The sequence below is a fragment of the Lolium perenne genome, chromosome 2 (assembly GCF_019359855.2).
Source record: "Lolium perenne isolate Kyuss_39 chromosome 2, Kyuss_2.0, whole genome shotgun sequence".
In the NCBI taxonomy this organism is placed as follows: domain Eukaryota; kingdom Viridiplantae; phylum Streptophyta; class Magnoliopsida; order Poales; family Poaceae; genus Lolium; species Lolium perenne.
This window is the reverse complement of record NC_067245.2, coordinates 323,428,013-323,441,807: the sequence shown is the minus strand read 5'-3', so window position 1 is coordinate 323,441,807 and position 13,795 is coordinate 323,428,013. Positions and strand designations below refer to the sequence as shown.

Here is a 13,795-nt window from a genome sequence, read left to right as displayed (position 1 = left end):
GAGTATTCTCGCCTGGTGAAAATTCCACATTTCGCAGATAGCCAAAAGCGCAACTTTTGGATGAATTCTTTTTGTGTCGAGGAAAAGAACTATTGGATATATTTTGAAGGTAGGGAATACTCCTTCTGTCCTAAAATATAAGGTGCCCTTATAACATGTTCACAATATTTTATAAATATATATGAAATGAAAGAGAACTGCGAGACAAATGTGACGATAACGTTTATAGATTCTTAATCCATATATTTTACTCCCTCCGTCCTGTCTAAATTTTGTCTAAACTTGAATATATCTAGACGTGATTTAGTGTATCGATATATCTAAATTTAAACAAAGTTGAGATTTCTTTTACTAGACGGAGGGAATAGTATATTACCCCCTCTGTTTCATGAAACTTGTGTGAGATTTATCTAGATTAATTTAGACACTAAATAGTATCTAGACGGAGGGAGTATACTAGCTGTTATTTTTTTGGAATAACCATGGAATTCAAGGGGCCTATACGGAAGATGTCCCATTTGAAAATGCAAGTCCCGACGTTCAACTTGGAGAATCGCGTGCGTGCAGTTGAACGACGACCAAATCGCGTGCGTGCAGGCCGCGGAAAGTAGACAGAACGTGTAAAAAAGCTGTCTCGTCTCCTCCTCCCGCGGTCGTGTCTCTTCCTCCTCGCTCAGATCTTGCAGAGGAGCGAGCAAGAAGCTCGGAAGCTCGGAGTGCGTAGGGTGAACCATGGGGCTCCTGGGCGCGGAGCCGCCGGGTCCCAACGGCGGCAGGTTGCCGGGATTCCTGGGCCGGCAGAACAAGTATGTGCGCATGGACGACGGCGTCGTGCCTCCGCCGGAGGAGCACGAGGGCGGCGAGGCCGTTCGTGCCGGCCGGAGCCGCAGCAGCACGAGATACGTCTTCGCCTGTTCCGTCTTCGCCTCCCTCAACTCCGTGCTCCTCGGCTACGGTACGTACGTCCGCCGCCACATCTCCGGCACCGGCCGGCAGCTAGCCGCCGTCGGTGGAATCCGTGATGCAGATTTCATTATGGTTTGGCAGCATGAGTTTCTTGGCGATCGTGCAGCATGACATGGCTAATTACACTTCTTGGCGATCAATGAAACGCGTTGACTTCTTAGTTCTTACCACCAGCTAATTGCTTCGTTGACTTGATTAGAACATGTTGCTTCTTCCTCTCAGATGTGGGAGTAATGAGTGGGTGCATTTTGTTCATCCAGAGGGACCTGCACATCACTGAGGTGCAGCAGGAGGTGCTCGTCGGCTGCCTCAGCTTCGTCTCCCTCCTCGGCAGCCTCGCCGGCGGCCGCACCTCCGACGCCGTGGGCCGCAAGCGCACCATCGGCCTCGCCGCGGTCGTCTTCCAGGCGGGCGCCGTCGTGATGACCCTGGCGCCCTCCTTCCGCGTCCTCATGGCCGGCAGGCTGCTCGCCGGGGTCGGCATCGGCTTCGGCGTCATGATCGCGCCCGTCTACATCGCCGAGATCTCCCCTGCGGCGTCCCGCGGCTCCTTCACCTCCTTCCCGGAGATCTTCATCAACCTCGGTATCCTCCTCGGGTACATCTCCAACTACGTCTTCTCGGGACTGCCCGACCACATCAACTGGCGCGTCATGCTCGCCGTGGGCATCGTCCCGTCCGTGTCCATCGTCTTCGCGCTCCTCGTGATCCCGGAGTCGCCGCGGTGGCTCGTCGTGCAGGGCAGGGCCGCCGAGGCGCGCGCGGTGCTTCTCAGGGTGACCGACAGCGACGAGGAGGCCGACGAGAGGCTCGCGGAGATCGAGGCGGCCGCGGCCGGCGCGGCGAGCTCGGGCGAGACGGTGTGGCGGGAGCTCTCGAGGCCGTCGCCGACGATCCGCCGCATGCTCGTCACGGGGCTGGGCATCCAGTGCTTCCAGCAGATCACGGGCATCGACGCGCTGGTGTACTACAGCCCGACCATCTTCCGGGACGCGGGCGTCAGCACCGAGAGCCAGCTCCTTCTGGCCACGGTCGCCGTCGGGTTCTTCAAGACGGCGTTCATCGCGCTCGCCATCGTGCTCATCGACCGCGTCGGCCGGAAGCCGCTGCTGTACGTGAGCACGGTCGGCATGACCGTCTGCCTGGTGCTCCTGGCGGCCACGCTCTGGCTGCTCGCGCACGGGGCGGTGCCCAAGGCCCTCGGCGTTGCCATCGCCGTCGTGGCGGTGTGCGGCGACGTGGCCTTCTTCTCGGTGGGGATAGGACCGGTGTGCTGGGTGACAAGCTCGGAGATCTTCCCGCTCCGGTTGCGGTCGCAGGCGGCGGCGCTCGGCGCGGCGGTGAACCGAGTGACCAGCGGAGCCGTGGCCATGTCTTTCCTGTCCGTGAGCCGAGCGTTGTCCGTCGCGGGCGCGTTCACCGTGTTCGCCGCCATCTCGGCGCTGTCCGTGGTGTTCGTGCACAAGTTCGTGCCGGAGACGAAGGGCAAGACGTTGGAAGAGATCGAGCTACTCTTTGGCGAGGGTGAGGCCGAGGGGGAGAGACGGGGCGAAGTGGAGCTCGGGGATGCAGAACATCTCGTGCGGAAAGCTTGAAGACACGTACGCCAGCCCTCTGATGGGCAACTATCAGAATGTTTAGTTTCAGAATGTGCATTCCATTTTGTTTATTTATTGGGTCCTTTAGGACAGGAATTATACAGTTAACAATCGGCTCTAATTTTAACATTCTCACAGAACAAAATGACAGTAGAACAGAAATGAGATAGTCCATGCAGTAATACTCCCGCCGACTCATGCAGTATTAGAATTTGAATGTATATAGGGGAAATTCAATTAGATACTATTCAGTGTCTAGATAAATCTAAATTTAGAAAGTTCTTACTGTGGATAAGTTTCATAAAACCGAGGGAGTACATCACATCATGGGAGGCAGCAATGTAATCTTTCGGTGTGTAGTTCCTGCATGACACTGGAAATTCCAGAGCTGAGAACATGTTGCCAACTGCATCAGCATCATTCAAACCATGATTACTCTTAGCCTGAGCTTATCTCCCAGCTGACGGTGCAGATTCTAGTGTTAATTTCATTGTGTAAACTGTTACCTGAGTTTCCTCAGTGGCAAGAGGAGAAGTTGAAACCTTTATACATGTTTGGCTTGAAACAATTTATATGTAAGTGTTGACCCATAACGTTTCTGTTATACTAATATGAGGAATGTTATCTATATTTTTCAGCACATTAGCCCTTTCTAGATTATAGTTCAAACTGAAGATAGTGTCATCTGTATATTTCAGGATGATCACACCATCTTAGTAACAATATAGAAAGAAAAAAACAACCCTGATCGACTGAGCGGCACTTGCTCGTGTGCTGTCTTATTAAGAATCCCCAAAAATTCACAACAACTTGCTACATCTCACCAGGCTACTCCTGTTTAAATCACAACATATTCTTTGGCTGATTAACGTGACGCATAAAACTAGCTTATCTAACATATGGGGTTGGTTCCTCCTTCCGTTCCACATTCCATCTCCTGCTTATAGTTTAATTTTTTTGCGGCAAATCAACTGATCTATTGATAAGTATCAACCATAGCATAAAGAGCTTTAAAAATAATAAAAATACAAATAGATTTTTGGAACACCTAGCAAAGACTACAAACACTAGATTGTGTTAAGCTTCATGCACTAGCCAATGCAACCAAAAGTCCGAACTGATGGAAAGGGCTAGGCAATCTACTTATACACTTCAACACCCCCTCTCACGTGTGACGGGAAGACGGGAAGACAAGTCAACACGTGTAGAGTCAGAGGCAAAGAGGCGGTGGCGGCAGCCGGGGCGGGCGGCGGCGGCAGCTGCGATGAGAGGAGCTAATTTTAGGATAAATTGTGAAAGCCAGGACTCGAACTCAAGACCCTGGGCTCTGATACCATGTTAAGCTTCATGCAGTAGCCAATGCAACCAAAAGTCCGAACTGATGGAAAGGGCTAGGCAATCTACTTATACACTTCAAAAGATTGAACCAAAGACGTGCCGTCATCCTCACCCCTTCCTCAGACAAACCTTGTCGTAGTAGAGCTTGTTGTAGGAGAGAAAGGAAAAGTCGATGTGCTAGGGTTCCAAAGGACCAGCGCACAAGAGCAACGACCATTGCCAAAGGGGATAGGGCAGGGAGAACCTTATTCTAACTTCAGGTTATAGCCGCCCCATCCTGAACAAACACTACAAATACCTAGAAATGAAGAATTGAAACATCTCACCAGCGAGAGGCCATGGTTTGCCGCACCTCCAAGGCCCCAAGGCCACCAAAGACGGGGTGGACTGGCAACGTCGTGGGTGAGAGGGATGAAACCCTAGATTGTCTCTTTTCTTTCTTGGATCACCTCATTTCTCTTTGTCTTTCATGGTCCACTCCTATACTCGCCAGGGTAGGTGTATTTTTATCAGGTGATTTGTTCCCTCTCTCGTGCGAGTATATGTGTCATTGTCGCGGTTGCCACGCGAGTTTGTTACCATGTTTGCTACGAGCCGATAGACAACTAGATGAAAACAATACAATTGTGCTAAAACTTATGGAATGTTTGATTCAAAGGATTTCCAAACAAAATTGTAGGATTTTCTACACTACACAATACCGTGTCAATGATCAGTACAACATATACTCAAACTCTACAAAGAATTCTGCGTTTTCTTAGTGTTGCACCAAACAACTTATGATACATTATACTTGCCGTGTTATTTTATTACTCGTTTTTCCTACTCGCTCCATTTCTACAAATAAGTTTTTTTTAAAGGTCAAGCCAAGTAAAATTGATCAAACTATTAACAAAACATATCAACAAATATGATATTCTCTCCCTCCGCCATAAAATAACTTGCTCAACTTATGTTAGGTACGGTTGTATCTACAACTAAAAATGTGTCTAGATACTACAAAGTTGAGCAAGTTACTTTTGGAACGGAGGAAATATAAATGTCATATGAAAATATAGTTCATGATGTATCTAATGATACTTTTTTTGCATTTCGCATGTTATTTTTTTAAAAAAGAAACTTGGTCACACATGGTTTGACTTTAAAAAAATATATAAGCCTTATTCATGGAATGAAGAAACCTATGTCCTAGAAAGGACATATCTAGACATTATTTAGAATCTTTACTATTAAATGGGAGTTGGTCGTTTGACACTCAACGCACTTTGATGGTCGTCGTTAGAAACATCCTGTCCGTCCAATATAATCTTACGGTCTCCATTTCATCGGATCTAATTTTGTAGCAATCTTTACTATTAATGGGAGTTGGTCGTTTGAACTCAACGTACTTTAATGGTCGTCATTAGAAACATCCTGTCCGTCCAATATAATCTCACGGTCTCCATTTCGTCGGATCTAATTTTGTAGCAATCATGGTAAAATCAATCACGCTATCAATTAATTAGGAAAGATATATTTCCTTGCTCCGGAAAAAATCGCAGACATTCCAAACGCTCAAGGAAATTATGGTCTTAATCAATTATGGTGCAAATTAGATCGGAAATATTTCTATACTATTATATTGAAGTTCGTCGTTTGTCACTCAACGCGTTTACTAGTCATCGTTGACCGTTGATCTCGTAATTACTGGCCATAGGTGATATTTCTTTTGGGTTCGCACTTCCTTCTCTTCTCTCGTCCATCCCCCGACCGAAAGAAGAAACAAATCGTCCTGATTCCTCAGGCGTAATCAGCGCTTGTTTTTAGGAAAACGATCAGGGGCATTCTATTTAGAAAGCAATCACCATTTTATTCGGAAAGCGATCAGAAGTTGTTACTTTTTATGCCGCTTGCCTAGCTACCTTCCCATGCCCCTCCGCTCTCCATAGAAGAATACCTCACCTGGACGAAATCTTAAGTTCTTAACTCTGACGGCGAGAACGGCCTAGCTTGAGACCTTGAGTTCGCCACCCACATTCTCGAGAGGCTCCTGCGCGTTGACCTCCATCACCTCCTCCTGCGGCTCACACGTTCAAAGCCAAGTGCCAACCATCTGCGACCTGCGACCTCCATGACCTCCTCCGACGGCTCACCTAGGTTCGATACCAACCATCCGTGACCGGCGTCTGGCAAGGGCACAGAGAATTCACCATTTCACCTACACATTCGACCGCGTCAAGCAGGAGACGCGCATGCCGATTATGTCTGGGCGTTGGCCTGAAGAACACGGTGACCGACAGCATGGCGCATGTCGTCGAACAATACCTCGCCGCCGCCATCAAGACGCACAACTTGGGATTGCCACTGCCTGTTTACCTTCTCTGTATCCGGCCCACCCGAGCTCAACCAGGACAGGAGCTCGCGACTCGCGAACGACGTCACCACGACCTCGATCGGGTAAGTGCAACAACCTCCCCATCGCTGCCGGGTTCCCTCGCCTTCTCCATGGTGCACGTCGGCGCGGAAACATCTGGAAGACCTCCGTTTCCTCGGGAGGACCATGTTGCTGGTGGCCGGTGTACGTGCTGCCGTGCAACATGATGCGCAGAGGCCCGCTGCTTTCTCCGCTATTGTGATTCCGGGCATGGCTTTCTTTGAACAAGATAGAGTTCAGTTGGTACCTATAATTATCATATCCTTTGTTTTACTCTTGATATGCCACATTTTCACGGTTTGCCGCTTTTGAATGTAAAATTCATTTGCTAAGATTTTATTCTAGAACCGGGATGGACATCTGCAGTATAGCGTTGGTGGATCTATACTTGTGCCTAATGAAATCCCTCGGCTCAAGATTGAAACGACGCACATAATGGTTGTCTGAAAAATGTTGAAGGTGGTGATCCCATCGAGAAGATAAGGAAACCTACAATTCACTCTTCCAGTTTGATGAGGAAACTGCCTACAAAAGGCTGTGACATTCAAATAATGGGTGTCTCATATAAAAATTAATATGCTAATCTTCCTATTCTTTTAGTTGCTTGTGTTATGGAATTTCTCATCTGATTCTCTAAAATTTGATGACCCATGTTCTTTCAATGCTTAATACCCTGATTCCTTGGATTCATATTTAAAAGAAGTTTCCAATAGTATAATTTTTATGATATATATCTTACATTTTGTTGACTAAATTAGTAGTTAATTTTTCTCTCGAAATATGTAATTGCCCTGTAAACTGGTACGGAGGGACTGAGGGATTAGATCACTTGACTGGACCGGTCCATCTTCTTTAGGATATCATTATTTTTTTAGCTGAATCAAGTGGCCATAATTTTACGGTGCGCAGCTGTAGCTTATGTCCTTTTCAACTACAAACCATTTGCTCTTTTTGTTGATTACTGTAAGGGTACATTGCCCCTATGTGTGGTTTTGTTAATTAATGACAACCCTTATGGACTAAAGTTTTCATTGAGTTTATATAAAGGAATATTCCATAGGTACTACTTGTATTCCATGTGTTGGATTCAAGTATGGATGCCATGAAGATAAAGATACACCTTGTGTATTGGCATCAAGATCATCGATCATAGAGCATGAGAAGATACAAGGTTGACCAATACAAAGAGTGAAGAATAGATTCAAGTTTCGTCAACACATGAAGCATGAAGAATGTGCCACGTGAAGTCACGTGGTATGCCCATGAGAGGATGACGGCAAGTGCTGATCGTCATCATGGTTGAGTTGGGCAAGTTCAAGTTAAGCATCTCGAGAGGATCATATGCTTGAAGCTTGCCGTCCATTTGATGACAATGGACATGTGAAGATGTACATCAATGGAACTTTCCCATCATAGTGTATGGGAGAGCATTTGTGAGTCTTCACAAAGTAACGATGATCAAGTGTGGCATTCCGGCTTGAGTGGAGCTTGAAGAGTTATCATCAAGATCAAGCGGGATGCGCAAGGCAAATGTATGGCCTTGTTAGGTTTTCCTTTTACCGGTCTCAAGGTGGTTGATGGGAGACCGGATTATAGGATAGATAGCCGCACTATCAAGAGGAGCTTTCGGTTGGGTAACTTGATCACATCGTCTTAGGGAGCTCAATCCTTTGCATACTTTGCATATCCCTATTGCTTCTTGGTGTTTCTCTGTGAGAGGTTCTTGAGCTTGTTGCTAGCTTTACAACAAGCCCAAGTTTCATCGAAAACGGAATCCATATGCATCTTCTATTGCGTTTTCAAGCTTGGAGGTTTTACCGGTGTCTCTTTTATAGATAGGTCAAACATTCATCTTATGGTTTTTACTCCGTGGGTGGACAATGATGTTTCTATGCATAAAGTTGTAGGGCTTGTTGTTCTCATTCCAACAAGCCTAAGATCATCGAAATCGGAGTCTGGACGCAAAAGTTATCATGGTTTTTGTAAAACATGTTTTCATGATTGGCCCGGTGCCTCGCCCAGCGTGACCGGTGATACGTCCAATTTGCATCACTATTTTATATCATAATTTGCTGTTATTCATTGATATATTTCATATTGGGACACAATACTTATGTTATTTCATCTATTTTGCATGTTTCATCATTATTGGAGGATCAAGCACGGAGCCGAGATTCTGCTGGAAAAAGCACCGTCAGAACGCAATATTTCGGAAGATCAACTGTGGAAGGAAATTATACCAAAAATCCTATTTTTCAAGATGACGAAGGAAGCCAGAAGGAGGAGCCAGGTGGACCCAGGGTGGGCCCACACCATAGGGCGGCGCGGCCCATGGCTTGGCCGCGCCACCATGTGGTGTGGGGGCCCCACAGCCCCTTTCGCCTCCTTTTCTTCGCGAAACCCTTCGTCCCGAAAACCTAAGCCACAGAGGGTACCTCGCGAAGAGTTACAGCTGCCTCTGCGGGGCGGAGAACACCAGAGAGAAAAGAGCTCTCCGGCGGGCAGGAATCCGCCGGGGAAATTCCCTCCGGGAGGGGGAAATCGACGCCATCGTCACCGTCATCGAGCTGGACATCATCACCATCACCATCATCATCATCTCCACCATCATCACCGCCGTCTCCACCGCTGGACACCGTCACCGCCGTAGCAATTTGGGTTTGATCTTGATTGTTTGATAGGGGAAACTCTCCCGGTATCGATCTCTACTTGTTGTTGATGCTATTGAGTGAAACCATTGAACCAAGTTTATGTTCAGATTGTTATTTATCATCATATCACCTCTGATCATGTTCCATATGATGTCTCGTGAGTAGTTCGTTTAGTTCTTGAGGACATGGGTGAAGTCTAAATGCTAGTAGTGAACTATGGTTGAGTAATATTCAATGGTATGATATTTAAGTTGTGGTGTTATTCTTCTAGTGGTGTCATGTGAACGTCGACTACATGACACTTCACCATTTATGGGCCTAGGGGAATGCATCTTGTATTCGTTTGCCAATTGCGGGGTTGCGGAGTGACGTAAACCTAAACCCCCGTTGGTATATCGATGCAGGAGGGATCGCAGGATCTCAGAGTTTAAGGTTGTGGTTAGATTTATCTTAATTACTTTCTTGTAGTTGCGGATGCTTGCAAGGGGTATAATCACAAGTATGTACTAGTCCTAGGAAGGGCGGTACATTAGCATAGGTTCACCCACACAACACTTATCATAACAATGAAGATTATTTAGCCGTATGTAGCGAAAGCACTAGACTAAAATCCCATGTGTCCTCGAGAACGTTTGGTCATTATAAGTAAACAAACCGGCTTGTCCTTTGTGCTAAAAAGGATTGGGCCACTCGCTGCAATTGTTACTCTCGCACTTTACTTACTCGTACTTTATTCAACTGTTACATCAAAACCCCCCGAATACTTGTCTGTGAGCATTTACAGGGAATCCTTCATCGAAACTGCTTGTCAACACCTTCTCGCTCCTCGTTGGGATCGACATTCTTACTTATCGAAAATACTACGATACACCCCTATACTTGTGGGTCATCAATACTATTTTCCGGGCGCCGTTGCCGGGAGTGAAGCGCTATTGGTAAGTGGAATTGGTAAGGAAAACCTTTACTGTTTGTGCTGATTTTATTTCTGCCTGCTGCTATAAGTCATTATGGAGAGATCTTCTCTTCAATTTTTATTTGGGAAATCTACTACTACTGCAACGGTAGTGGATGAGGCGCCAGGTGAGGAAGTGATACCATATAAAATACCTATGAAAATTATTGAACGTGTTATGGATAACCGCTATGAAGGGGATGGAACTGTCCACCCTGGAGATCATTTATTGTTCTTACATGAATTATGCGGTTTATTCAAGTGTGCAGGTATTGCTATGGATGAAGTGAGGAAGAAACTATTCTCTTTATCGCTGTCTGGTAAAGCGGCGCATTGGTATAAATTACTGGATAATGGGGATTCTCTTGAATGGAATGATATTGTGCCCCGGTTTTATTCTAAGTTCTATCCTCCAAGTGAAATTCACAAGGATCGGAATCGCATATATAATTTTTGGCCTCATGATGGAGAGAGTATTGCCCAAGCTTGGGGGAGATTGAAGTCTTTAATGCTCAAATGCCCCATTCATGAGCTTCCTGGTAATGTTATTATTGATAATTTCTATGCAAGACTTTCTTTTCAAGACAAGACCTTGCTGGATACTTCTTGTTCTGGATCATTTACACGCAACAAATAAGAGTTTAAAAGGGACCTTCTTGATCGGATCCAAGAAAATACTGAAGGTTGGGAGAACGACAAGGATAGAGAATCAGGTATAATTTATGATTCTAAATGCATTGAAGCTTTTATGGATACTGATAAATTTCGTAATATGAGTGCTACATATGGTCTTCATTCTCAAGTTGCTGTAAATCTTTATAAAGCTTTTGCCTCTCATTATGAATTGCCAAAGAAGAATTTTGATAAGTATCATGAATCGTATAAAGATAAAATTGATTCATCTATTAATAAATGCGTTGTAGTTGAAACTGCTAATCATGTTATTCCTGAAGCTTATATTGAAAAAACTCCTTTCCCTGCTAAAATGAAGGAGTACTCTGTTATAAATAGTGCGGTTCATAAAAGTGAAAAGAAACCTGTAGAACCTGAAGAACAAATAAAAGTTGAACCTGCTGTTGCAATAGTTAAAGATCTTGTGACTGAAAATGTGGAGGATGGTCATATTATTTTCTGTGAAGATGCTTCTAATATTGTTTCACATCCTAATAAACCCAAACAAGCTAGTGTTCCTATGCTATCTGTTAGAATTGGTGATCATTGCTATTATGGATTATGTGATATTGGTGCAAGTGTTAGTGCTATTCCTTATGAGCTTTACACGGAGATTATGCACGAAATTGATTCTTGTGAACTTGAAGATATTGATGTGGTCATTCAGCTGGCTAATAGAGAAACTATTTCTCCAATTGGTATTGTTCGAGATGTGGAAGTTTTATGCGGTAAGATTAAATATCCTGCTGACTTTTTGGTACTTGGTTCTGCTGCTAGTGATTATTGTCCTATTATTTTCGGTAGACCTTTTCTAAATACTTGTGGAGCTATTATAGATTGCAAGAAAGAGAAAATTTTGACTAAATTTGCTGGTGAATCTTATGAGTTTAACTTCTCTAAATTTACCAAAACTCCTTATAAAGCTGATTTGCCTAGTGATGATTTTAAAATGGAACAGTGTGCATCTATTGTTCTTGTTCCTAATAATCCTTTGCAGCAACATTTGGAGGACAGCGAGAGTGAAGTTTTTAGGAAAGAAAGAGATGAGCTTGAGGAAATTTTTCTTCGCCAACCTATTCTCAAGCATGATTTACCGGTGGAAGATTTGGGTACAACACCGCCACCAAAGGAAGATCCTGTTTTTGATTTAAAGTCTTTGCCTGATAATCTTAAATATGCTCATATTGATGATAAGAAAATATATCCTGTTATTATTAGTTCTAAGCTTTCAAAGATTGAGGAAGAAAGGTTATTGGAAATATTGAAGAAGCACCGAGGAGCTATTGGCTACACTCTTGATGATTTGAAAGGGATTTCTCCTTCTATTTGCCAACATGCTATTAATATGGAAGATGATGCAAAGCCTGTTGTTGAACATCAGCGTCGTCTAATTCCGAAGATGAAGGAAGTGGTAAGGAATGAGGTATTAAGACTTCTTGAAGCTGGTATTATATATCCTATTGCTGATAGTAGATGGGTTAGTCCTGTGCATTGCGTTTCCAAGAAAGGAGGAATGACTATTGTGCCTAATGATAATGATGAGCTCATCCCTCAAAGAGTAGTTGTAGGGTATAGAATGTGCATTGATTTTCGAAAAGTTAATAAAGTTACTAAGAAAGATCATTACCCTTTACCATTTATTGATCAAATGCTAGAAAGATTGTCTAAAAATACTCATTTTTGCTTTCTTGATGGTTATTCTGGATTTTCACAAATTGCTGTTAAAACTAAAGATCAAGAGAAAACCACTTTTACTTGTCCCTATGGAACTTATGCTTATAGACGCATGCCTTTTGGTTTATGTAATGCTCCTGCTACTTTTCAAAGATGCATGTCTGCTATTTTTCATGGTTTTTGCGAGAGTATTGTAGAGGTATTCATGGATGATTTTTCCGTCTATGGAAATTCTTTTGATAGTTGCTTGCGAAACCTTGATAAAGTTTTGCAGAGATGTGAAGAAACTAACCTTGTTCTTAATTGGGAGAAATGCCACTTTATGGTCAATGAAGGAATTGTATTGGGACATAAAATTTCTGAGAGAGGTATTGAAGTTGATAGAGCTAAAGTTGAAGCAATTGAGAAGATGCCCTATCCTAGGGATGTTAAAGGTATTCGTAGTGTTCTTGGTCATGCTGGGTTTTATAGGAGATTTATTAAAGATTTCTCCAAGATTTCAAAACCTCTTACTAATCTTCTTCAAAAAGACGTACCTTTTGTTTTTGATGACGATTGTAAGGAAGCTTTTGAAACTCTAAAGAAAGCCTTAACAACTGCTCCTATAGTTGAACCTCCTGATTGGAACTTACCATTTGAAATTATGTGTGATGCTAGTGATTTTCTTGTAGTATTTGTTCTTGGACAGCGAGTAGATAAAAAACTGAATGTTATTCATTATGCTAGTAAAACTCTTGATGCTGCTCAAAGAAATTATGCTACAACTGAAAAAGAATTATTAGCTGTAGTCTTTGCTTGCGATAAATTTAGATCTTATATTGTTGATTCAAAAGTTACGATTCATACTGATCATGCTGCAATTAGATACCTTATGACAAAGAAAGATGCTAAGCCGAGGCTTATTAGATGGGTACTCCTTTTGCAAGAATTCGATTTACATATTGTAGATAGGAAAGGTGCTGATAATCCTGTTGCTGATAATTTGTCTAGATTGGAAAATATTGCTTATGATCCTGTTCCTGTTAATGATAGTTTTCCAAATGAACAATTGGCTGTAATAAAGGTGAACTCGCGAGACAGTCCTTGGTATGCTGATTATGCTAACTTTATTGTTTCCAAGTACTTGCCTCCAACCTTTTCAGCTCAGCAAAGGAGGAAATTCTTTTATGACTTGAGGCATTATTTCTGGGATGACCCACACTTATATAAAGAAGGAGTGGATGGTATTATGCGAAGATGTGTTCCCGAATATGAACAACAAGAGATATTGAGTAAATGTCATGGTAGTGCTTATGGAGGACATCACGCCGGAGAAAGAACCGCGCAAAAGGTTCTACAATCAGGTTTTTTATTGGCCAACTCTCTTCAAGGATGCGCGAAAGTTTATTTTATCTTGTGATGAATGCCAAAGGGTTGGTAATATCTCCAGACGTAATGAAATGCCTATGAATTATACTCTTGTTATTGAACCGTTTGATTGTTGGGGATTTGACTTCATGGGACCTTTTCCCTCTTCAGAAGGTAACACTCA

The 13,795-nt window shown here is 43.7% G+C and overlaps 1 protein-coding gene across 2 annotated transcripts; it reads left to right on the top strand.

Annotated features, from left to right (window-relative positions):
• Positions 1-568: 568 nt before the first annotated feature.
• On the top strand, positions 569-2,845 carry LOC127337119 (probable polyol transporter 4). 2 transcript variants are annotated; one of them, XM_051363999.2, is made up of 2 exons: positions 569-955; positions 1,227-2,845. In XM_051363999.2, the coding sequence occupies exons 1-2, from the start codon at positions 809-811 to the stop codon at positions 2,559-2,561; spliced, it is 1,482 nt and encodes a 493-aa protein (XP_051219959.1). In that variant the 5' UTR covers positions 569-808; the 3' UTR covers positions 2,562-2,845. The 2 variants fall into 2 exon arrangements, with proteins under 2 accessions (XP_051219959.1, XP_051219958.1); XM_051363998.2 differs by having other exon boundaries at positions 1,189-2,845.
• Positions 2,846-13,795: the final 10,950 nt, after the last annotated feature.

What these genes read in the sequence shown, in the direction of transcription:
- LOC127337119 (XM_051363998.2), top strand. Translation starts at nt 733, where the DNA reads ATGGGGCTCCTGGGCGCGGAGCCGCCGGGTCCCAACGGCGGCAGGTTG. An exon ending in CTCCGTGCTCCTCGGCTACG is followed by an intron (nt 956 to 1,188) that starts GTACGTACGTCC and finishes TCTTCCTCTCAG; the next exon opens with ATGTGGGAGTAATGAGTGGG.